Source organism: Hippocampus bargibanti, linkage group LG20 (genome assembly GCF_051943395.1).
Source record: "Hippocampus bargibanti isolate YZ-2025 linkage group LG20, ASM5194339v1, whole genome shotgun sequence".
NCBI lineage: Eukaryota > Metazoa > Chordata > Actinopteri > Syngnathiformes > Syngnathidae > Hippocampus > Hippocampus bargibanti.
In genome coordinates, this window is record NC_142753.1 from 6,325,349 (window position 1) to 6,351,460 (window position 26,112).

Consider the following 26,112-nt stretch of genomic DNA (forward strand, 5'->3'; position numbering starts at 1 on the left):
GAGCTGCGAATTGGGCATTTTCAGAAAGTCCCGCCCCCAGTTCGTGACATCACGCCAAGACGTCTTGCGTTGCTGGAGAATCAAAACAATGGCTTCATATTTGGAGAATATGCTTTCTTGTTTCACATCCAGTTATGAATATGATTCAAATAGTTCTGAAGAGGAAATCATACATGTTTGCAATTGATTAAAGAAGTCCTTCCGTGTCATTTTGAGGCATCTACCGGAAACAAATTCCTTGTGTGTTCTACATACTTGGCAATAAAGATGATTCTGATTCTGATTCTGATCTGCATTGCAATGTAGCGTCCCAGAAAAGAGGCAGAAAATGGCGACCAAGCCCCCTGTGAGGAATTAATCAACCCGCTTCCACAGGCTGATAAATTCCTTATATGGAGCTTGGTCGCCCTATTCTGGCTCTTTTTGGTGCAACATGAAGTTTTCAGACCAAACAAGCACAGCAAAAAGCATTGGAGTGTGAAGGACTGCTACAATGTGTCCTTTTTTTCGGTCAGGGGTGTTCCTTTAGTGACGTCACGTACGGACTCGTCACCAACTCAAAAACAAGACTTCCGGAATATTCATCGCGAGTTTTAAAACGTAAAATATAGCTATATGCTGTGGAATCTTTGTAAAATCCGCTCAGTAGAAGTCATTTGAAGCCATATTACAAATTATGGACACAACTTGTCCGGAGACGTCGGTTATCCTTTAAGCTAAGACCAATAATAGCCGAGCTTTGAATTTGTGTGTTTTTTAATTCAGGTGTTGAAGTACCAGAAATGTTAACTTTCTGTCAAGTTGCTTTGCACGCATCTTCAGTTCCATACCCATGCAAATCATGGCTTCCTGAACCTCCTTTTCAAAGCCACTCCCAGAGGACACAGTCTTGTACCAAGAAGAAACAAAATCCCTGATAATCTTGTTCACCGAATTGTGAATCTTTTTTATTTTTATTTTTTCTGATGAGCAAACTCAATTTGTTCAGGTGGTCTATATATATATATATATATATATATATATATATAGGGCCAGTGTTACCAGCACAATTTAGTTCGCTGACGAATCTTTTCGGATGAGGAGAAAAACGTCCGACACCTACAAATAAGTAAAGATGACGGCTGAAGAAACCTTTTCCTTCAACCTCAGATGTTGAAATCAAAACAATATATTCAAATATCATTGACCATAAAACATACATACGCCATCAATGTATATCTTTTTGTTTCTCCGAGCTTTGGAAAACAGCCGTTGTTTTTCATCCCTGGCTTGCCACTGTGAATTAGAGAGAAGGTTAGTCTGCCTTCCTCTAAATGTTTCATGATGTTTACCAGCCTGTTTGTTGTGAGAGCAGATCAAGGGCAGGCCACTCCCATCGGCGCGCAGCGGAGGGGAAGGTCTCGCAGAAGGAAATGTTGGTGGGATGAATGGCCTGATGTGCAGCCGGAAGGGGCGTTTGGTGATGGATGCTCGGCTAGATGGAAACGGGCGTCGCGAATCCGTCGCGCGGATACACTGCGTTGTTGTATGCTGCTATTTTGTTGTCTGCTCAAATAACACGCATGTAGCAATCATGTTTGAGGTGTGCGGGAAAGAAAGCACGACGGTAAATCTATTTCAATCACCACAATACAGTCCAGGTGTCTCCAGGGCATTAAAATCCCGAATCAAGGCAGATCTGAAAAAAACAAACAAACAAACAAAAAAAAAACAGGGAGACGAAACAGCTGAACTGATTCAATATTTGTGCATCAGTGGCGAGCCGTGCATTTGACAGCTTGGCCTTCAGCAGTGCTACAGCATAATCAATCCAATCCTTCATTACTATTTAATACTATACAACCTTTACTGCAGCGACAGCTGCAACTGCGACTCATATAAAAAGTGCGGTATGATTTACTACAAGTCCACTAGAGGGTAGTGTTAGGAAGGAAATAAGGCCTGCGAGAAGGCCTTATGTGTCCACTCGAGTGGACACATTTTTGCACGTCTGGCAGTGAATAACTTAAGAATTATAATTAACATCAGTCTGTGATTCAGATATTTTAAGGCCAGCAGAGAAGGCTGTGTGCTGCATATCATGTATGTAGCATTTTTTAATTGAGTTTTTTGAAAGCAGTCTTAAAAGACTAATTTAAAACAGATTCTTATCTTACAGACAGTGTATTGTCGGTGTTCAAATACCTGACATGTTTCGGTGTCTACTTCCGCCTTCGTCCAATCTTAGAAGACTGTTCACTTAGCAACCCATACCCTCTGCCCCAGTAATCTTTTCTCGAGACTATTTGGAGCTCTGACATCTCCTCCTTCTTTTCCTTTCGGCTTTTCCCTTCAGGGGTCGCCACAATGAATCAATGAATCAATTCCTTTAATCCTAGCTGAAACCCTTCTATCACACATCACACCTGACATTTTTCTCCAGCCGCTCCAGCCTGCCCGGACACGCTTCTTCACCTCTTTTCCACACTCTCCATTGCTCTGGACAGTTGATTCCCATTTACTTAAAATCTTCCACCTTCTTTATCTCTTCTCCCTGTAGCATCACTGTTGCGCTTGGATCTCTATCATTCACACACATATATTCCGACTTGCTGCGACTGATCTTCATTATGTAGAATTTGCTGGCTTTGATCAAGGTTTCCCGCCGTCCGTCGCAAAGCAATTACAAGCAACAAAAAAAGAAAGAAATGCATCATGCTTCTATTGTGTCGTCTTTGTTCGTTCTTCAACTTGAAACTACTGGGACCCGGGAGCTATTTTGTTATTTTTTTATTTTATTTTTTACACATAAGATAAAAAATAACCACGGGGAACAAGAATAAAATAAGAATCATTACAAGAGAACGCCAAAGCCATACACAAATAACTATGCTAGATAAGGGAGAGGGGGGACGGGGGGTGTTGAGACGACATTCGTCTTTGTTTCAGAAAAAAATAGCTACATGTTTTATTAAAAGGGGGGTTGTTTGTCATAAAAAAACATCCCTTATATTTGTGTTTTTTTTCTGAAAATGATCAGTATGAGCCGACACGATTGGATGAGAAAAAGTAGCTTTTCATGTGCTTTTCGTTTGTCTCATCTGGTAGATCCAAAATGGCCCCTTAGGAATGTCATCCATATCGTCCTAATCAATGACACTCCCTCTCTAGCCCCGACCCCCTTTTTCTGTGCGTACCGCATTCCCCGCCACATTCTCCAGCTCATTTGTTCCATAATTGCCTCTTCAGCCAACATTCTCATTATCCTTTTTTAGTATTTCTATTGGGTTTTTATGAATCCTCGCAAAGGTCATGTTTGAGTCAAGCCGACTAACAGATGACTGCACTTTTTCAACCCCCACCCCTCCCCATCCCTCCCCCCGCATTTCGCACTCACTCCAATGAGCTGCAATCACAAATGCTGTTTTCTTTTCTCCGATTGCCGTGGCTGCAGTGTATTTTTGCTTCAATTGTTCATTAGTCTTCCACTTGGGGGCGTCCTGGGCATATGCTACCATGCAACAGAACCCCCCCCCCCCTCTACCCCCCCCCCCTTTCCACAATCTCTAGCATCACCATGAGTTGCGTACCCTCCGTCACCATCCCCTTCACGCCACCCTCCCTTCCATTCTTTAAATCAGCCGCAATAAAACAGATGCCACTGTGAAATGTCACTAGCATATCTCAAACCGCCAGAGCATTTACCCTGGTCCACCTCAGGTACCTTTCCCGCTTCTGCAAGGGGTTGGTAGCTGGGTGGTGGAAAAAAGGGGTTCTCGCAGGGGGGTTTGAATGATCATAGATTAAGAGCACTGAGGCAGGGGTGTCCATACTTTTTGCAAAGGGGGGCAGATTCGGTGTATTAAAAATCTAGGGGAGGGTAACCTTGGCGGATGTTCTTCACATATAACAGTAATTAACTCATTCACTGCCAGACGTTGATGGTCACCATTTTAGGAAAAAGAATGACAAATGAAAATCACCAATTTAGAAAACTAATGGCTCAATCAGTCAATAATCTGACACTATTTTGCTGTTCCTACTTGAGCCTCTAGATGGCAGCACTTAGCACACACAGGTAACAGTGCAACTGTATTCATTCTACATGCCACCGGATGTTGATTTTATAACAGAGGCTCCAGGATGGATGAAAATTGACCACAGGCCGCATTTGGCCCCCGGGCCGCACTTTGGATATCCTGCCTCAAGATTTTCAGGTTGATAACAGCGAAAGAGAGAGAAAGTGCACATTATCTTCGAGATGGGCAATATATCGGCAATAATATAAGTGAAGATGAGTAAAAAGAGAATTTCAGGCCATATCAGAATGTGAATGGTAATGGCGTTGTGCATTGATCTGCAAAGGTCGGTCGGGGATGGATCCAGACCCGAGAGTAGGTCGGAGCTACATCTCAGCGGGGCCGATTTGTTTGATAATAGACTAATAAAGCAGAGCCTTGCTCCCAACGCCTGTCATAAATCTTTCATTGTTATTCCCGTCTCCTCCATCCCTCCCCACACCATCCATCCATCATTTTCGCCCGCATGGCCATCTCGTGCGCACGATAGAAAGGGGCTTCATTGATGCGTTTTTGAATAGATAGGAGTTCCAGGTTAGATAATGGATGCAGCTAGAGCAATATCAGAGCTCTTAGTTGATGGAGTAGCTGAAAAGGTACAGCAGAGGACCTTTAAAAGCTGTTGTAAATAGGTTAAAAAAGATGGTTTGGGGGCTGTAAATAGCTGGCGAGCTTGTGCCGTTATACTCAAACCAACAGTTGCTTGACAATAGCCACTTTGCTGAGATTCTTTGTCCACCTTGGCTAATCTTTGTGGCTCCTCTTCATTGACTTCAGCATAATTCACCACTTCTCATTTACTTTCATTTCATTTTTTCTTTGTGAAGTCAAAATGTGGCCAGGTTTTGAAAAATATATAAAGCATCCTTTGCAACGCATAGTTTTACATGCAAATGAAAGAATATTTCTAATTATTGTAATGTTGGAATTGATTCATGAGATGGATCAAGTGTTGAGAATATGATTTTTTCAACACAGATTATGGACGCTAAAATAAAAATAGACATCCAAACGTTGCTATTTATCACCGATACATGAAAAATGTACATTAAGTTATTTGAGAGAACGGAACTTTAGGCAACTGTTTTTTTGTTCTTCAAAACCCGTTAAAAACGTGCAGCAAAACTATTTCCTTCAACAGCAAACAATAAAACAATCAGTTCATATCAACTCTGGTATCAAGTAAAATGATGGCAGAGTAGGAGTGGTATGCTCCCTCTTGCGAGTACCAGTCAACAAGCCAACGGCAGCATTCTGAAGCAACTGGAGATGATTCATGGAGGATTCCAGTTATCCATTGGAGACATGTTGAATGCATGATTGTAGCTTGTTTACTCATCTAATTACTGTCATTTTTTACAGTAGTGGGAAAAAAAAGACATGAAAAATGCCGGGGCATACAAGTACATATTCTTTCATCATACCTGTTGCAAAACGGAGCAATCAGAGCTCCGCCTTTGTGGCTGTTCAGGGCAAGTAAAATGAACCCACCTCGCCAAATTTGGAAAAAAAAATAAAAAAAAGCAATTTCTATCCTTTCTAAATGTCTCTTCCTGTCACATTGGCACAGCGCCGCTCTCTCAGCGGAGGTATGCGCGCATCCAGCTGGTGTGTGTCATGCTCGGCTGCTTGGTACTCCTCATTAATGGCCACGGTGGCCGGGAGAGCAGCTGGACACACATACACACAGACTTACAAAATATTCATTCCTCTGATTACCATAATGCGTGTCTCTCAAAAAAAAGTGTGGACAGGTGGATAAGGAGTGTTTGGGTTGCTGTTGTTTCACCATCTAAGCGCCGCAGAATGGCTTTCACGCCGATGGCCAAATGGCAGGTTTCCATTTCCGGCAAGGCAGAAAATGCCAAAGGGGGAAAGGTTTTAAGGCTGTATTTCGAATGACTGGAATTGTGCACTAAGTGCCTGTCAACAAAGGCGTTCGGCGCTGCATGTGTCCCACAAATTTGACAACTCATGACAGGCTGTCTAATGAACTAAAGAAGTAAGGCAACAGAAAAATAAGCTATTTTTATAGTGAGCACTAGATTATAGATTCATTTTAGTTGGCTGGCTCATACCACCATCCCTAACCCCATTTTATGGCACCCACCTCTCTCCAAAGGACTTTTTATTGTCATTCTAACATTATATAGGACAATTAGAGGTAAGATCGGGGCTAAAAAATCCGACCCAACCCGAGCCCGACCAATCAACTTAATTTGCAGGCCTGAGCCCGAAGCAAACCCGAAATGTCATCATTTCATGTCATTTGTGAGTACTCTGAGGATTTATAAAACAAATGAAAGCATTTGTCATGAAATCTAAGTTAAAAAAACACTGTATAAACAGTGACATCTTTTATATTTCTGTGAAGGTTAAATTTACCAACTATTTTCTATCATTGACGGAGATTATTTAAGAGTTGACGGAAAATTTAAGGTTGTCCGTCATTTTGAAGGCCGGTTTGTGTCATAAACCACAGCAGCAACAGGACGTCCTTAAGAAACGCGACACTTTAATAAAAAGAGAGGCAACAATACAGAAATACAATTAATGTGAAAAATAAACAAATAATAATATTCTTTTTTATAATAGGTCTTCCATTGTTTTTGTCTACATTTTTATAAACATTAAAAGAAAAAGTCTGCTAGAAAGAAAAAGTCCGCCGAGTTTGAACCCGACCCGACCTGAACGCATTGATTGACATTTTGAGCTGACTCGGGGATTAATATCTTACCTCTAAGGACAATATTGTGTCAGATGTTGCCCACTCGCCACCATTTTTTGTTTCATTTATTTTGGTATTTTTGTGTGTGTTTTTTTAGTTTAGTTTTTCGATTTTCTTTATTTTTTTTTTTATTTTTTTTTTTTGGGGGGGAGGGGCGGGGTTCTTTTGCTTTTTCATTGCCCAGCTAAGGGTTAAATCCGGGCTGGCTTGAAAAATAAATATGACTCGACTTGACTGACTTGCACCAACCATAAATGTCAGCAAACCAGTCGTATGGGCTGCAACATTTAGAAGAAGAATCTTAATTTTGCGACAACCATGATTTGAAACGGATAATGAAAAAGTCATCTAACACAGAAGCTATTTTGCCTCAGGCAAATGTCAGCGAGCGGCGCTTGGCGACCTGTAAATAAACATTTCAGAACAACATTAACAAATGGCAGGGATTATTAAATAGAAATTGTGCTGTGGATTTGTGAAAAACAATAGTGTTTTTGTTTTTCTGCAACGTTGTCTCGATAGGCTTGGTTTCTTTCAGGGCTAGTAAGTGTTTGGCAACTGGGAAAAGGAAGTGTTCTAATGGCGCCATTTAGCTAATGCTGTCGAAGGCAGCACTTTTGGGGCCCGGCAACACATGCGTACGTGAACAATTTTGCTCTTACTTTTAATCCGTAGTGAAAAGGATACGCCATTGCTGGTCCTTTGGCTCGATTATAAAAGAAAACTGGATAAATGTGTTTAGTAGCTGGAAGAATTCGCCAGGAAACCTACCCGACTTTAGTTAGCCGATCGTCACCCAGCGTCATTACCGCAAATTAGCTCGTATATTTCCGGTGTGATTTTCACCCCCTGCGCTGGAGTTACAGAGACACGCGATCAAAGTGTTTGTGGCAGCCTGCAAATAACCCCCGACAGCCTATAATTTCAATGTGTATTTGACTTTGCCTCAGCTGTCCTTCAGGCTCAAGCTGCTGACACCACGAACCACCAGGCGGACTCCGCTGCTTGTTTACCGACAACGGCTGAGCTCACTCGGTCTCTAAATCCTTGGTGGAATCATAGGAACGCACAGAGACTTGTTGATCAATGCAATGAGCCGATGTCGGAGGACGGAGGGAAGGGAGCCAAAAGTGAGAGAAAGAGAAAGGCCAGTGCCATCGCTCTTCCACCATGCTGAGGATCTAGATCCGCTGGGCTCCCGGGCTAAATTAAAACAACCGGCGTCTCATTGATTCTCATGCTGACAGGGACCATACATCACCTTATACATAGCCAGGGAGAGGGGACGAGAAAAGAGGGAGTGCAAAAGACGGGGAGGTTGAGCGGCAAGGGAGAAAAGGAAAAGAACGACAAAAAATAATGCAGTGGCACAAAGTAATATATCAGTTTTCTACTGTTTGAATCATAGCTTCCAATTTGCTACTTTCAGCCATGATGTGTTTAGATCTGTTGTTTTGTCTCAGCAACTAAAATGTTACTGTGAAGTAGACATCCACCAATTTCTTCAGACAAAGGCAAACAAACAAACAAACAAACAAACAAACAAACAAACAAACAAAGGTGTATAGTGCCACTTAGCAGTTTTTTTTGACGGCAGCGTGTTCTACCGGAAACAAATTCCTTGTGTGTTCTACATACTTGGCAATAAAGATGATTCTGATTCTGATTCTGAGAAATTCGTTGTTTTTATTTTCTTGTTTGGGTTCCGATAAAGTGCTGGCCATGGCCTCTGGCAATGTGTCTTCCCCTTCCACAAGGGGGCAGTATTCCCATTTTTCTCCATGTTAGCGCTTCGTTCTAGCTTCAGCTGTTTTTCAGGCGCTATATAAAACAATATTTATGTATTGTATTGTACTTTGAACAGCCGACCTCGTTTCAAGCTCAGATAACTCCAGATCCATATTATTTAGGAGTTAACTCTTTTTTTCGGATGAAAGAAGAGAGTCGAAGGTTTCCTACGCTGCAGTTTTGATGCAGTCGTAAAACTCAATATTCTGTGGGTCCCTTGAATTCCAGTGACAATGACAAAAACTCTGACACTGGAGTGGACACATTTTTGCACGTCTGGCAATGAATAACTAGTTTTCAATACTGAAGTCATGAATAATGACTTTTATTGTGGTTTCCATGGGACAATTTGACGTACGGACTTTAGCAAGCATGATGGAATTTCAAGTTTGATTTGCTGTCACGGGCCGAATTCAATGACATGGCGGCCTAGATTTGGCCCCCGGGCCTTGATTTTGTACACCTGTGCTCTAAACAATTGACTCCAGCCCTAAAAATGGTTAAAGGTAGGATGTGCTTTATTTCAGCCACATCCTGAGATTCATCAACCTCCCCAACACGTCGACCTCGCCTTCTGTTTCAGGCCATTTTCTGCCCTTTCATCTTGATCACCGCCTGTCACGATCACAATCCAAACCCCCCACCCCCCGCATGTCCTCCCAATACGAGCCGTCACGCCAAGCTCACACACGATGGGCGAAAGCAATTAATCAAGGCGCTTTGAAACAAGAGGCTGAATCAGAACGAAGGGGGGGCGTTGGAGGGGGGGGTGAGAAAATGAAAGGAACGTGCGGCGCAAGACGAACGGGCAAATAAGAAATCAGAGAGCTGGTTTCTGCCGTTGATGAGCTGCGGGGTTGCACCTGCGAGTGCATAATAAGGAATGTTTAGGATAGCGGATGGATAGATAGTTCACTGTATTCTCAATTCTGTACAACGGTCAGCTGTCTTTTCAAAACGAAGGTATTTTTTTTCTAACAACAGACAGTGTTTTAAATCTACAGCAGGCTTGGTGATCTTAGATAAAACGATCTAGGCAGGAGGACGAGCGGCCAAATTTATCGTGAGTGAAAGCTGTAGGCACTTTGTACTATCTCAGCATGATTTAATCTTGGTTTTACTCTTTCTACTATCTTTGTGACTGCTTTATTTCCTCTATAGGATCTCTGTCCATGTTAAGTGCTTTGTTTCAGCGTCAGCTGTTGTTCAAGCGCTATCTAAATCAATATGTATTGTATTATATTTTATGGTTGGACCCCACCTGGTAGTGTATCTGAAAATACAATCTTCTTTTCCTTTCGGCTTTTCCCTTCAAGGGGGTCGCCACAGCAAATCAGTGTCCTCCATCTTTAGAGGTTTGATCCGCATGTTTGTTTTGGCCAAGCTTTTATGTTGGATGCCCTTCCTGACACAACCCTCTGTATTTATCCGGGCTTGGGACCGGCACAAGAAGACTTGTGTAAAAATGTGTTTGAAAAAATCCTGCTAAGATAAAATAGCTTGTTTTTAAAATTCTTAACATTTTCGGGATTTATTATTATTTTTTTTCTTTTCATCTTGCGTCCTTGATCCCAAAAATGTCCGTTCGTCCATCCCGGATGGCCCATCTCCGGCTTTTTAGAAATACAATACAAGGTAGTGTATCCAAGATAATGTCAGCTGCTACTTTCTTCCATCTTACGGCCTTTAAATAGAGTGAAATGTCACACGCCATCAACCACAGACTCAAAATCGACACGTACCGTATGGAACGGAAAGGCCCCTTCTTGCGAAAACTCTTCCACCGCAACATTACTGAGAGCAAAGCGGTGTCCCCTACTGATAAAAAATCATTAGTGAGCGCAGCGGCGGGCCTCGAGTAGGTCCCTCAAAAGGACAGCAACACCCACAGCGAAAATGCTTCTTTATGTCCCGTTTACTCCTTTGTTTGGAGTCAATGGGGAATTATCACAAAGGATGTAAATAAATCAATCAATCAAAAGCCCGCACATGCTTGGTTCAAGTGGAACTGACCCTCGAGTGTGATGATCAAGCACAGATAGAGAAAATATCCCCCCATGCCCCATCTTCTACCTGCTTCTACTTTTAAGTTTCCGAATCTGGGAGATTGGTTGCAATTCCTGTCTGACTTTTCGCGCTTCGTTTGATCTTTCCCTGCCACCTGCTGCTTTTCTTGCGCTGCAAGGCCTTTCAATTAGAGGAAAACTGGAAATGGTCTTGCCCTCATAAATGGTGTTTTTCAGGGGGATCCAATTTTTGGGAAAGGGGCCATGTTTGTTAAAAATGGCAGACATTCTTTACATGTAATAGGAATTAATTTAGATCAATTTTAGCGAGACATTCTATATTTCACATTTGCCTTTTTATCATGTATAACAGGGGTGTCAAAGTCATTTTTTGCCGCGGGCCACATTGTAGTTATGGTTTCCTCTCGAGGGCCGTTATGAATTTGGGGAACCCATTAGAATGTTTAAATCCCTTCAAATATTACATATAGCATAAATGTAAATTTCACCACTGTGAGACTAATAAAGGCATATCCAATCCAATCCAATATAGAACACACAGAAAATTAATGAATAACTCGTTTTCAAATCTGAAGTCAAGAATAATGACTTTTATTGTGGTTGACTTCCAAAAATATGAAATTTTGGCTCAGATTTTAGCAATCATCATGGAATTTAACAAGTTTGATTTGCTTTCGCGGGCCGAAAAAAAATGATGTGGCGGGCCGGATTTGGCCCGCGGGCCTTGACTTTGACACCTGTGATGTATAATTTCATTTGGTTCAATTGAAACATCAAAATTGAACTGACATTCTTCTTTCTTCTTTTCCTTTCGGCTTTTCCCTTCAAGGGGTCGCCACAGCGAATCAGTAACCTCTATCTTCAGAGGTATGATACGCATGTCTGTTTTGGCCAAGCTTTTACGTCAGCTGCCCTTCCTGACACAACCCTCTGTATATATCTGGGCTTGGGACCGGCACAAGAAGACTTATGTCCCTTTGTGGCTACAGAACAAGCAACTCGCTCAGTGAAAGGCTCCCAAACACAAAATGGTCATCAGCACAGCAACAATCAAAAAAGCAAAAACTATACTGACCATTTGATGCTGTGATCTTACCATGAACTGGGCATGTCTTTCCCTATATTACATCACAAACAGGACTTCAAAGTCTACGTTTACAGCTCATTGATTATCTACTATTCACTCATTCACCACAGTGACCTCAGGGGCCATGAGCAAATTCAATAATAATAATAATAATAATAATAATAATAATAATAATAATAATAATAGTACAGTACTGTATATAAGAAGACTGGAATTAAATATTCATTTCAGTTTTTTACATTTTTTGTAACAGTTGAGCAGAAGTAATTGTTGTTTTGTTGATTGTCGCCATTTTAGAAAATTAAAAAAAACTGAAAATCGCCATTTTAGAAAATTAGGGAACGTATTCAGTCAATGACTCATTTACTAATTTGTTGTTCCTAACCGAGCCTCTAAATGGCAACACTTAGTACACACGTAACGGCGTTACTGCCCAATGTATTCACTCTCCATAATTATTGATTTAATGACAGAGGCTGTGGACCGGATGAAAATTGAAAATGGGCCGCATTTATCCCCCCGGCTGCACTTTGGTGTTGTTGGATACTGTTTGAAGACATGTCACATGATCTCAATAACCTCTCACTGTCTCTTGTCTTGCCATCTCATTCGTGGCTCTGTCCTGGTCTTGCGATTTCGTTGGTCGAATATAACCCCCTTTAATGTGTATTATTACTATTATTATATACAGTAAAGTCTCGTTATATCGATATTCAAGGGAGTCCGAAAAAATATCGATATAACCGGGACTATCGATATATCCGACCCTGTTTGCATGTAATTTTCTCCGTGCGTGCATAGAAATAGTATCGATATAACCGGGACTATCGATATATCCGATATCGATATAACGAGACTTTACTGTATTTGTTTATGACTGCTATCCCATAGTTGACCAACAGATGGCTATGCTTTATTTTCTTGACATTGCGTTGGGTTGTTGTCGCTTTCGGTGCAGGTTTTGCTTTCCGCACTTCATTATTTAAGTTTCATTTTACTGAGAAGTCGGCGAGAATAGACATGCTTTATCGCTGTACTGTTTAGCAAGAAAAAGACAAAAGGACAAAGACCAAAAACATCTATTCCGGACAGGAAGCGGGCAAAGTGGTTTGTACGATTTTATTGCATATGTTTTATTTAATTGATGTAAAGTCCAAATGTTTATGTAAATAATAGCTATAATTTTTATACTTGTTTGTAGTTCTACAGTGGTGGTGGTGAAGGTGGTGTGAAATCACATTAAAGAATTAACCATCAGTACAAAGAACCGGATTCCTCTGTTTGGAATGGAAGCACAATTAGAATTGCAATAAAAAACAAAAGATAAACCCTCGATTTTCTTTGGTTATTGACTCCTTAAACTTATTCGGCAGCATTTAGAGCTTTTTTGAGCTTCGTAACATGCGCACACATTTATAGCTTTGTGACCTTGGGGACAGATTATGCATTAATAGGACACGGGGGACCAGCGAGATATTTATATTGCGACATATTCCATCCGTGGGTTTTCACATCTTCATCCAGGGCGTCATTTTAGAGTGAAAAAAGAACGATTACAGGGTGTCCATATTCCTTCTGTCCAATATGTTTTGCAGGGATCACACAAAAAATGTATTTAATCCATTCCTTTCATAACTTTGCTGCTGTAAAATGTAAATTTCTCCACTGCGAGACTAATAAAGGCAAATCCAATCCTATCCAATGCCACCAGCAGATCGTCTACCCCCCGCCCCTCAGTGTATTGTCAGTCACGTGCATTTTAGTTTCTTGGCTTCTGTCGTTGTGTTCGTTTGCTGTTCCGCCCCGAGTGAAGTCATGTCAAGTTGAGTCTTATCTCACTGTTTGTTAGTAACTTTGATTTTAGCTTTTGGGTTTTGTTATTTTTGGTGTTTTTTTTTTTTGTATTTCTTGGGTCTTTGTTTTATTTTTTCCATTTGAGATTGAATTCCCAACCTGCTTCCCCACGTTTAGGTCGTCAACCGTGTCAAATTGCGACAATGTTGGTGTTGATTAGATGTTTGTTTTTTTGGAAATCATTTGAAACGTTGAACGTGTCAAGCTGTCACTTTGCATTGAGAACGCTTGGAATGAAAGAGCTGTTTGAAGTCAGCGACGAGGCAGCGTGCGTTAAATCGGGTTGAATTGTGCTTTATAAAGTGATTTTTTTTCAGGTTGTTTTGCAGTAGCGAGGCAATTAAATCCATAAATTATATTAAAATATGTCCCCCGGTTCAAGTAGAAGATTTGGTCTAAGCTTTCTATACGTTCCTTAATAGGCAACCTCCAAGCACTTCATGAAAATGACACACTCGGGAAGGAAAAATAATATTTGGCCCAATTTATTTATTTATTTCATGCATATTCATGAAATGTGTCCTCGCCATTGCCTTTTAAAAGAAGTGCTAGGGGTCAGCTCAAGCACATACTGAAACGCAGGGCGATTTATGCAGTGTTGTGGTAAGAACAAATTAATAACAAATTAATAATAAAAAACAAAAACAAAAAATAACAATAATTGAACATTATAATTTCTGGAAACTGCAAGAGAAGAAGTCAACCCTTGGGAATTGAGCATCCCTATTTTTCGAATCGTATTATTATTTTTTTTAATGGCAATTATCTGACGGATTTTGTGTAGGTCAATAAATGAAGACATCACATATCTTGCATGGATTAATTTGTTGAGGGAAACACATTGCAGCATGTTGCCATCTCCAACTATATTCACGATGTTGATGTGATTCATGAGTAAGGATGCTTGAAAGAAAGACAGGAAGAAGAGATGAAGCAATCTATTTCTATCATGCCACCGGCTGTCTTGAGTTGGCGCATGGAGGTTCTTTGAGTGGGATGAAATAATATTTCCATTCTCTGTGGAGTGAAATGGGGTCCCTGAACACATTCGCGTTTTTGATGCGAGGCCACACTTGAAGGCTTTCGGCGTCATCAGCGAGAAGAGGAAGATGACACGGTGACGAGGGCACGTTGAGTGGTGGGTTAAATCCAGCGTATGTATCCTGGATGTATCCATATTATATTAGCAATGTTTAAGAATGAATGAATGAACAAATACATAATTAAACAAATATATAAACACATGAATAAACACACAGAAAAAACAAATGGCTACATATATAAAGAAAAAACATAATCAACAAGTAAATAAATAAATACATAAGTAAATCGACCAATAACTACATAAATAACTGAATGAATAAATAAGTACATACATTGATAAACATAAATAATCAACTAAATAAATAAATGAATAAACCAATGAATGAATGAATGAAATTTGCAAAGTTAAACACATGGATAAATATATATACATATACCTACTAGTGGGCCTCAATCGGCAGTACATTTGCACCTAAAAGCTAGCAACCACTCATTTGACGACAATGAGGTTAAAATCTTAGCGAAAGAACATAGATGGTTTGAAAGGGGCGTAAAAGAAGCGATTCTTATAAAACAACAAAATCCTTCATTAAATCGGTCTGGTGGGGTGAGGTTCAATTTGGATCGTTCATACAATAGCCTGCTTAGGCAAAACAGGTTAGGCAACCTTCGCAATGCTGATGAGGGTCGTTATGCTGATGAGGTGATACCGGGGGCAGTGGGGGTAATAGGCCAGTCGTTAGTCAGGAATGTAGGAACAATCAGTGGGGCCACAGGGAGGGGTCCCCCGCCCCCCCCCCCCCCCCAACCTGAGAGTAGGGACCTATCATAGCTGTGTCCGGCGCCACCAGGTCTGGACATTAGGGATATATAAATGGGGCCGATACGACCAGTCAGACTTTAGTTCGCTGACGAAGCCTCTTGGATAGGAGGCGAAACGTCCGAAACCTTCACTTTTGTACAGATGACGGCTGAAGAAACCTTCTCATCGATAAATAAATAACCTGATCAATTTCTCTTGCAAGTGACACACAGATTTCCACCACAGGAAAACATGAACACTTTTTTTTTTTGTATTCAGTATTTATATTCAAGAAATATTACTTTCCTACCTGCAGTGATTCATCATTCCAAATATTCATCGGACATTAACTTTCCCCACAATCGATATATTTTTACGCTATTTGGACGAAGTGTTTACAACCAGGATGTGCATCTTACACAGCACTTTTGTGGCTCCTGTGAGCCATTATCTAAATGAAACATCTCAAGTCCAAAAAAATGAAGGGGACGGTATTGATTTTCATGGAAACGATGGCCCTGAACCCGATCAGACAGTTGGCATTTAAAAAACACTCGCTCTGTTGTTTTATAACAAGGATCTGCGGTACACGTGGGTCGTATCCTCGCCCTCTTGACACTTGCAATTTTATCTCCAACATGCTTCCCTCCTCGCAAAATACTCTGCAGGTTTGAAGCCACCTTGTGCATCCTAGTCCCGTCACCTCTACTTAGTTCTCTCAAGGATTATATTATTTGATTTTTTTCCTGGCCAAACATTAGAAGGCTAAATATTTCTAAAGAATGGAGCAAGTGCCGAGTATTTCTGGGTCGCCTGGCATGTGAAAGAGCCCGTAGTGGATTACATTAGCTGAATGCCGGCCACTAAATGATGCCAGCATTTCGAGAAGCCCCCTCGGCGCTTTGGAGAAGCGATTCATCCTGACGGGAAGTAGGTTGCTACGATATGTGACGAGGGTTTTGTTGAGAGAGCTCGGTAGAGCCGAAAGGAACATTTTAGCTCATTTTGAACACTCCAATCGGAAATATCACATGGTTGTTTCCCCGTTTGTATGATACGGACGATGACATTTAGCTCATTGGTTTGGATGTGGGACAGACATTGAATGCTATAGTGGGAATGGCTCCTTAGATGACCGCCATGGCTCTTCAATCGGAGGCAAATAACACAGGATTTGAGATTTTGGCAGCCAAAAACGCTGAAGCAGAGTGAATTCGGGTAAATGGACGAGATATTGAAATGCTACGTTGCCATTGGTGCATTGTTTTTCTAAGATCAAAGGATCTCCTGATATGTATTCTGCTCTATTCCAGTCGTGGGCATTTGCTTTCTCCATCTGTCATGCTGACAAAAAAAATGAAATAAAGAAATAAACTGTAAATAAGATTCAATATTTTTTATGTTGTAAAATCATTTCACATATTGTCGCTGTCAGTCAAAACGGGCCATTATGCAAGTCGGTCTTGAAGGACCGACTTGGGGGATTTTGTTCCCTCCTTTTGACCTTTGTTGCATCCTTTGAGATAATTCCCGTTGGTGCCCTCACTCCAGGTCGACTGACTCATCCAATCTACTCTTGATTACACATTACCCCTCACCTCGATACCCCGCTCCTCCCCTTACAGTGCAAAATATGGAGTGACTAACGTATGCGCACTTTTCATTGAGAATTCCATTGCTCATTGGATGCCCCACATTACAAAATAAAAGACGCAATTTGGATTTACATTCAAAACACACCCAGCAAATCATCCAATGGCCCTTTTTCACTGCACTTATGCCGCTACTAGTTGTGAAAATAAACTCAAATAAAGTAAAATAAAACTTGGGTTTTATGTCGGCATTTGTTCTGCACCAACTAAGCCCAGCAGCGGCCTTGGCGTCGTATACGTTTATTTGGGTAGAATCGAGGGTCGGATTGGTTCTCGTAAAGCTTCGGTGCTTATAGGAAATTCCAGAAATTGTGAGTAGACTGCAAATTACCCACAGATGCTCTTGCGGCGGTCTATACTGGAGGACTAAATGCTCAGACGGTGTGGAGGAAGTGAAAAAAAGACTGAATGGAAGCAGTTTGTACAGAATGGAAGAGCGAATATAGACATTTATTTGTTGTTGTTGTTTGCAAATGTTTTTTTTTACTCCAAAAATTGTGGTGGGATTGGCGTGTTTCAGCGCTTTTGAGGACCTTGGTGTCACGGCACGGAAAAGCTTTGTCACCACAGACTACCATACACTGCACTGTATAATAAAGTCACTTTATTTACCGTTGTGATGGTCATTGATGGCTTGATGGAATGGCGTTGTAGGTCGGAGGTCAGAGGGAATTGCTGTTTGGAAAGAGTCATTGATGGTTTATGGGCGGAGACTCACCTTCCATAAGGACTGTTGGTAACTCAACCTCTGGTGCGGCTTCTCTTCTTTGCTTCTTTGGAGACTCCTTATCATTTTTGCTGACTAAAAACCTCTTAATTGACACCTGTTGCTTTCTGACTTGTAAGGTCTTACGAAACTGCGGCATCACATTATCGTTCATCATGTTGATGATTCTCATAGCCACAGTCTTTTCTGGATGGAACTGTTCGATAAAAGCCTGCACATCATTCCACTTTGCTAACATTGCCTTGATGCGCTCACTTGATGCTACAGCCATCCGCTCATCCTCGCCCTCAGATGTTCTCTAACCATCAGTTGCTGGCTTTAAAATCCTCAATAAGCGCCGAACTTCCAGGTTGCCGCATAGCGATATCGGAGTGAATTAGCCGTGCTTTCTCGCATATAATTGCTTTACTCATGCTGTCGCTGGATAGCTGCTTTTCGTTAATCCAAATTAACAGAAGTTTTTCAACTTCTTCGATTGCCCGAGACCGTTGCTTTGACACACGTAAACACCTTTTGCAACAGACACACCTTTGATGGCTTCTCTGTTGCGGAGGATGGTAGCAATGGTTGACTTAGCATATCCATACTGGGCCGCTAAATCACACAAACGCACACCTCGTTCGTGTTTTTCAATTATCTCCTTCTTTTCCTCGACTGTAATCTTGTTTTGTGTCTTCTTCGGCTGAACACGAGCCTGTGATGTTGTCTTTTTTTGGTCCCATAACAACAAAATTATCTGTAAAAAACCTCCTTGGAGGCTATCGGCCTTTGCATTCAGAGAAAGGATAGAAAGGGGGTGTGGAAAGGTGGGCCGGCCGTCTGGGGTGCTGTTCGGTCGTGTGTTTTTGTGTTTTGTCATAAGTAGTGCTTATGCCAAGGTTTAATTTTCAGAAATTTAACGTTCGTAAACCGAAAAGTTCGTAAGGTGAGGTGTTCGTATACCGAAGCCCCACTGTATATATATTTTTTTAAGAAAAGTTTCAAACCATATGGGAGGACATTTCTTTAATCAAGCCATAGAAAATACAAAATGGTGGAATGCAATGTAAACACAGAGGATGTGCGGTGTGTCAAGGAGGTGGTATTTTTTTCCAATTGGGACCTGAATAAAAGGTTGGCGTGAGCAGCATGTTTTGTGCCCCCCCCCCCCCCATAAAGTAATCAAAAAATGGACACACACCATTTTTTTATAAAAAAAAGAAAAATACTGAGAAAAAGAATGTTTATGGGGGGTGGTTCGCAAAGGAAATAAATGAAAGTGGCCGCGTTTTTCTTTTTTTTTGGGGGGGGGGGGGGGGCAGACTGTGACATTTCCCCTCTCCTCTCGCTATAAAAAGAGCTGAAAGTCTTGATTTTATTTTCTCATCACTGAAAACCAACGTTTTCCCTTTTCTTTCTCAGCATCGGTAATAAACATTTTCTCTGAAATTCGCGTCCATAGTTTTTTAGTCCAAAAAAAGGTCAGGGGTTACAGACATGTCAAGTTTCTGTTCTTTCTTCTGAATAGTCTCTGTGAAAATATAGATTCGAACAGTTTTCTCATCATGTCTGACCACCACTCCAGCGCTGTGTGTGTAGTTCTTCTTTATTTTCTTGCTTTCTTTTTTTTTATGTGTGCATTGAAGTCAATATCTTCTGAAGCTTGATGTGTGCGCATGGATGGACAAGGGCAGTCACACTTCGGTCTGGAAGTCACCCTCGGAGGAATCCGGGGTGTTTGCCGAGGATGAGTCCCAGTTTTTATGGTGTAGCTCCATGCGGTCTTTCTGCTCCCCTGGTATGATGGTCAGCTCAGGGGTCATGGTCTTAAAATTGTCCCACGAGCTTCTTTCCTCGGGGGTTGATTTGTCCTGACAAAGGGATGGAGAGGACAAAAAAAATAATAATTAAAAATAACAGAGCCATGTAAGCTAACGTTCTAACTCGAAGTAAAACAGATGGATTACTGTCCTCCCTGCAGAGGGAATCTTGTCTTCGGGAAGCTGCTACTTGTTTTTTTTTTTTTTCCCGAGCATCCAGCAGCAATTTTATCCGTGTTGTTTAAAGTGGAGACAATGCTCAAAAGTGCCTTGACAAGGAGGGAACAGGAGCATTAAGATGATCCAATGCTTTTTTTAAACATAACATCTGTTTAGTCCCATTGACTTGGAAGAGAAATTGAAGCGGGCAGCTGCCCAGCCGCCTTTTGAAAATCAAGTACCCCAAAGTCCCAGTTGTGTGAGCTACAAAATATTTTTTTCAACCAACTATAGGCTGATTTAGTGAATATAAACATGGCTCTTTCACTCATTCACTGCCTGACGATGTGCAAAAATGTGTCCACTCCAGTGCCAGGCTTTTTGTCATTTTCACTCAAATTGCAGGACCCGCGGAATATTGAGTTTTAGGACTACATACATATTCAATGCAGCATAAAAAAACCTGAGACAATCTTTTTTTATGAGAAAAAAATAGTTAATTGCTTAGTTATATGGGGCGTGAGTTATCTGAGCTTGAAATGGGGATGGCTGTACAAAAGGCAAATGTTGCCCCCTCGTGGAAGGGAAAAAACATGGCCAGAGCTCTGACAAGTGATTCATCAGCACCCACCCCCTGCAATAAAAAACCCGAACATATTCGGGAATGGCGCTCCACGTCATATTTTCAATTCCCGAATCAATTCAGGAATGGCAGTGAATGAGTTAAGGGATGGCGTGAGTCGTGATTAAAAATTTTGAAATAGATGCGTAGAGTATTATTTGAAATGTGCGAAACAAGTGACAAAAGTTATTTTTCGTTTATTGCGAATTGTAAATGCTTCATCTGGGATAAAAATGTCAAAGCAGGTTTTCATGAACAAATAAATGATATCAGAAGGTCCCAGAAATTCGGGAATGGCCGTGCATGAGTTAATCTGATACATTTCATACATATCTATCGGTGATATTATGGTCCGTCCTCCTGGTTATCGTTGGACTTTTTGAAGTCATCAAAATATTTGTAGATTTTTTTTGTTTGTAGTTAGTTGATGTTGATGTATTTAGCGACCAAGTAGCAATCCACCATTGCCTCTGACTCCCAACCATTCGGCTCCATTTCACATGGATTAATCACAGCATAAAACCCATACAATACATGCACGCGGTTCTCAGATATCACCCCGCACCCACTCCGCACATGGAAAATGCATATAGAGGGGATTAACCATCGTCAGAAATTAAGCACCGGCTAAGGATTATTATTCAAATGCCATTCTTGTGCTTGTGGAGAAAATGATTTGCAGATTTGTGCTGTTGAGACAAAGGGAGGGCTGGGGGTGTGTAGGGGGCTGAAATGCCTCTTGCTAAAAATTAACCATTTTAAATAGAAGCAAATGAGATGGACTAATTGGGACCATGTGAGGTTTTTCTGGTGATCATCCACAGCCAAAGTTGTTTTTTGAGCATCCTTACACCTCCAAAATCCATTCCATTCAGCCATTTGTTGCGCAATCTACACGCTTATTCCCCAAATTAATCCGGGGAGCAATATTTAGCTTATTGTCATTCTTGCTGCGTCACATTCTGACAAGGACCCAATTTGCATGCTACCCGCTGACGAAGGAGCATTTTGTAAGGCAGGAGTGTGCGTCATACAGCACAAAAGCCCCAGCACGATACCACCCTTTTTAGGTTAACAGGATTGTGTTGCTTCTGCATGTCGATCCAATGCTTGTCGCCATCTATGCTGGGCCTCTGTTCCATCCATGCCCAAAAGCGACAGGTCATCCCGTTCACCCCCCCCCCCCTTCGAACCCCCGTCCTACCCCCCTCATCCCCAAACGCCCCAAACTACATCTCTGCCAGAAAGCCCTCTACTTACACTGGATGAGTTCTTTTCACCTCCAGCAGACGAAATGCTCCATCGCTTTTCCCTCTGTGGCAATAAAAATAAGGGTGGAGGCATGCACGAAGCGGCGAGCAGAGACACAGACAGGAAAAAAAAGAAAAAGAAAGGACAAATGAGAGAAAAGGAGGAAATCAAAGTCACTCTGCTATTAAACAACATTGCTCTTGCCACTGGCAGGTGAACAGGTGGCTTTTGCTTTAAGAGATCTATTTTTACAAAAAAAAAGACAGCATCAGAAAACCTAAAATTTGGGTCAATCGCAATATGACAAATATGACAATGTCGATAATTTATATGGTCACGATATTAAAATGTGAGCCCTAAAATGCATACTTTTAGTAATGGTGATGTGAATAAAAACAGGTCTTTTCTTCCCCATTAATGACAATATGTTTTAGTTTTCGACAAACTATGCAATATTTGAAATTTTTAAATGCAATAAATAAATAAATAAATAATCTTCATGTTGTCCTCAGGACTAATAATTATCCACTGTAAACATTAACTAATGAATTAATTGATTAATTACTTAACAAAGTAATGAATTAACCATTTATTTATGTATTTATTTATTTACTCCGTTAGTTATGTATGTGTTTATTGATGTATTTATTGATGTATTTATTTATTTATTTATTTACCCATTTATTTGTTTATTCATTTATTTCTGTATTTATTTGGGGCAATGAAGATTAGTCAATAGGCATCCGTAACTTTGGTCTAACATCCTTCGGCCCAACTCTTTCTCCATTGCATAACTGCTTCCCTCCCCCCTCTCCTCACAGAGGAGGAGAACAACAACAAAAAAAATGCATTAGAGGTTATTAATTTCACGCAGAAGCTTTGTTTGCTGAACCCTGCAAGTGGTCAACCATTTTGTGCTCAGCGTCAATCAAATTCCCCTCAAACAAGAAAGGAGCTCATTATTGGTGACAGACAGGATTAGCGGTGACTGAAACCTTGACTTTTTAAAATCGCCGTCAAAACTGTAATTGGCCTAAGGGTTTTTGAATATAAAAAAATATAATAATTAAATAAAATATGTATGAAAAGACAAAAAGCAACACACTTTTTTTTTGTGAGGAACATGTTCAGGACCAACTAAGCACACCACTAGCCCTGGCGCTGAACATTTTTTAGGGGGGTGTGAAGGGGGTATGAAAGGACAAAAGGGGTGAGTGGGTCCAACTTTACCTTTGTTGACTTGATTGGCTGTGGATCTGCTGCCTTTCTGGCGACACTCAAACTGAGACGTGACAATAAGCAACACAAAGACCCCCGTCAGCCAACAAAGCACATGAAACAGGGGGAAGGGGGTAGCAAAAGAAAGATCAATACAGCAAATTAAAATACAGATATGGAGGATTAGGCTCACTGAGGGAAAAATGTAAATGGCGTAACACATGGAAAAAATAATATTGAAAAAAAAAAGGCAAAAGCAGACTGAGTGGATACCAGAAATGTTTTGTTTTTTGTTTGTTTGTTTTTAAGGTCTCCCCTTTCTGAATTTGCATCTTCGTCAGCATGAGTAGCATCATTTAGCCTCTTATTTGAATGAAACGGGTACTCCAAGCAACCGAGGCCCTTCAAAGAAGCCAAATTAGAAGAATGTAGTCTGAATAAATTCCATTAGTCCAACACATTGCAAACAAACAAGCGAGCAATCAGACGCTCACTGTCTAGGCTGGAATGAGAAAGCCATGTGATACACGGCCAGCGCCGCCGCCGTCGCACTGAAAACACTCCCCATTGCCAGTTAATAAGCTTTTTACGCCTTCCCTTTAATTTCCCCAAATGAATTAACTCTTTCACTGCCAGACATGTGCAAAAAATATGTTCACTCCAGTGCCAGGTTTTTTATCATTGTCTCTCGAATTCCAGGACCCACAGCATATTGAATTATACGACTACATAAACATTCAATACAGTTTTAGAATCCTTAGACTCTCTTCTTTCATCAGAAAAAAACTTGATTCCTAAATGAGATCCGTCTGGAGTTATCTGAGCTTGAAATGAAGGTGGTTGTCCAAAATACAATGCCATACATACATATTGGTTTCTATAGTGCTTTAACAACAGCTAACATGGAAGAAAGGGAAATGCTGCCCCCTTGTGGAAAAGAAAAAAAACAGAGGCCATAGCGAGCGCTTTACCGGCACCCAGGCATGAAAAAAACAAAACCTGAAAACCTAAAACCTAAACCTAAAACCTAATTCGGGAATGGCGCTTCACATCATCTTTTCAATTCCCAAATAAATTTGGGAATGACAGTGACTGAGTTAATCGACTTAATCAAATGAATCGAGTTAATCTATTAAGACTCCAACTGTGTAAAGAAGGAGGGAAACCGTCGCGAGGTATGACGCAACCTGTGAGGACAAACAGAAGGGAATTAGAGAAAGGGTGGTGAGGCGGTGGAGGAGCCAGACTTTGTTTTACTGTCGGAATATAAAAGACCCTTTTGCTTAACTCCACCAAATTGATTTCTGGGACCTCCCTGGGTTTTAAGTGCAAGCAAATTGTCCACCTTCAATCAACAAGGGAGAGGGAAAAGTGGCTGTCAGAATAAATGATCTATCTTCAATTTATGAGACATCACCAAAGTACACACATTACCTTGACTAAATGTCCCTCGCCTTGCCAAAAACCATCAATTGTCGTTGTCGCGGTTAACTATCGATTCATAAAACCTTCACCCCTGAGTAGACCCACCGTTTTTTCATCCATTTAAGATCCATGTGCCCCCCCAATACATGTCAGCACTGGAAGGGGTCTACGCATTGGGCTTCATCATCGTCGCCATCGTAATTATCAGGCAGTTTGAAACTACCCAGAAAAGTTTCCGTCATCTTCAGCCATTTGCATTCGACACAGACGTGCGGCATCTCACCGCAAAAGGGGAGCCGAGAGCACCTCGTTTTATCAAGAACGCAGCGGGCGACGGCAGGCGGATACTGTATACACCTAATGAGAGCCACAAAATGCCTCTGTAATGCAGGCGTCCACCGCCAGCACAAGTACTCCATCATACGCACTGCCGGCAAATATGTGCAATATGTGCAATGACCCCTTCGGGTACCCCGCCGAGACAAAAAGATGACCGTTCTGGTTTTGTCTGCTAAAAAGCAACTCGATATCAAAACAACGCTACCTCTCGCAAACCTCCCTGACTGCATGTTTTATGGATGATCGTGACATAAATAAATAGATAAATAAACAAATAAATAGATTAGTAAATCCATGAAGAAACACATTCATAAATACATGAATAAATACATGAATACGTATAATAAATAGGTAGGTAATAAATAAATGAATGATTGAATAAATACATTAATGAATAAATACACAAAAAATGAATAAACACATCAATGAATGAATGAATTCATCGATAAATGCATCAATAAATGCATAAATAAATGCATAAATAAATACATTAATAAGTGGATTGATAGGTAAAACAATGAATGCTTGAATAAATACACGAATGAATAAATACACAGAATGAATACACAGAAAATAAATAAATAAAATAAATAAATAAATAAATAAATACGTGGATAGATGGATAGATGGATAGATAAACAAATAATCAAATGAATTAACTAATTAGTTAATTAATAAGTGGATAGATATATCCAAATAAATAAATGTGAATAAATAAACAAATAAACACACAAATCAATAAATACTTTGTTGTATTAAGTTCATCCTGTCAGAATCAGAATCAGAAAACCTTTATTCGTCCCACAATGGGGAAATTTGCATTTGTCTACTTGATATCTAATGTAAAACAGATGCTCTTCTTACAGACAGTGTACAGTGGATGGATGGATGGATGGATGATGGATGGATGGATGATTGTCACCATCGTCATCATCAGGCAGTTTGTGTGTTTTGATTTCAGTCCAAGTATGTACCACACTTAGATTAAAAAAAAAAGTATAGAAGACTTGCAATCAGAGGCTTAGCAGAAAAGTCAGTGATTGATTTTCATCGTTTGAGGTTAATGGGGAGCTTTGTGATGAAGTGTCTGCCTGCCTTCATGCGAGTTCTTTTCATTTGTGCTAATTGGGCATAACGATGACTCATTACTTTATGGCCCGTAGCGATCAATTTGGTAAACATTACCGATCAGGTAGCAAAAAGAAAAAAAAGAACCATGTGTATGTCTTGGATATCTTCTGGTATCTACTCATCTGCTGAACAATATCAGAACACGGATCCAACCTTAGCGGAGAGGGGAAAATGGATCAAGCCTTTTTAACCCCCAGCAAGCCTCGGTGATATTTCCCAGAGGCTCATATGCAGCAGCGCCACATGCACGCCGCGCAGTCTCGGTCGCTTTGCGGCCAACGGCCAAATTTATGGCGAGGTTATCATGCTTTATGAGGTGATTATGAATGGGTTCCTATGGGTCATTGTCTTTAGAATTTATTCTTAAATGATATTGGTTAGAAGGCTTTAATTCGGGTTTT

The 26,112-nt window shown here is 40.8% G+C and overlaps 1 protein-coding gene across 19 annotated transcripts in view; it reads right to left on the minus strand.

The window, feature by feature from the left end:
• Positions 1-19,365: 19,365 nt before the first annotated feature.
• adgrb2 (adhesion G protein-coupled receptor B2) overlaps positions 19,366-26,112 on the minus strand; it is an 85,403-nt gene continuing 78,656 nt past the window's right edge. For 12 of the 19 annotated variants that reach the window (XM_088986983.1, XM_088986981.1, XM_088986994.1 and 9 more), the window contains one exon: positions 21,669-22,880. In XM_088986983.1, the coding sequence (XP_088843109.1) occupies positions 22,665-22,880 (216 nt within the window). In that variant the 3' untranslated portion in view covers positions 21,669-22,664. The other 7 variants (XM_088986985.1, XM_088986995.1, XM_088986989.1 and 4 more) reach the window with 5 other exon arrangements.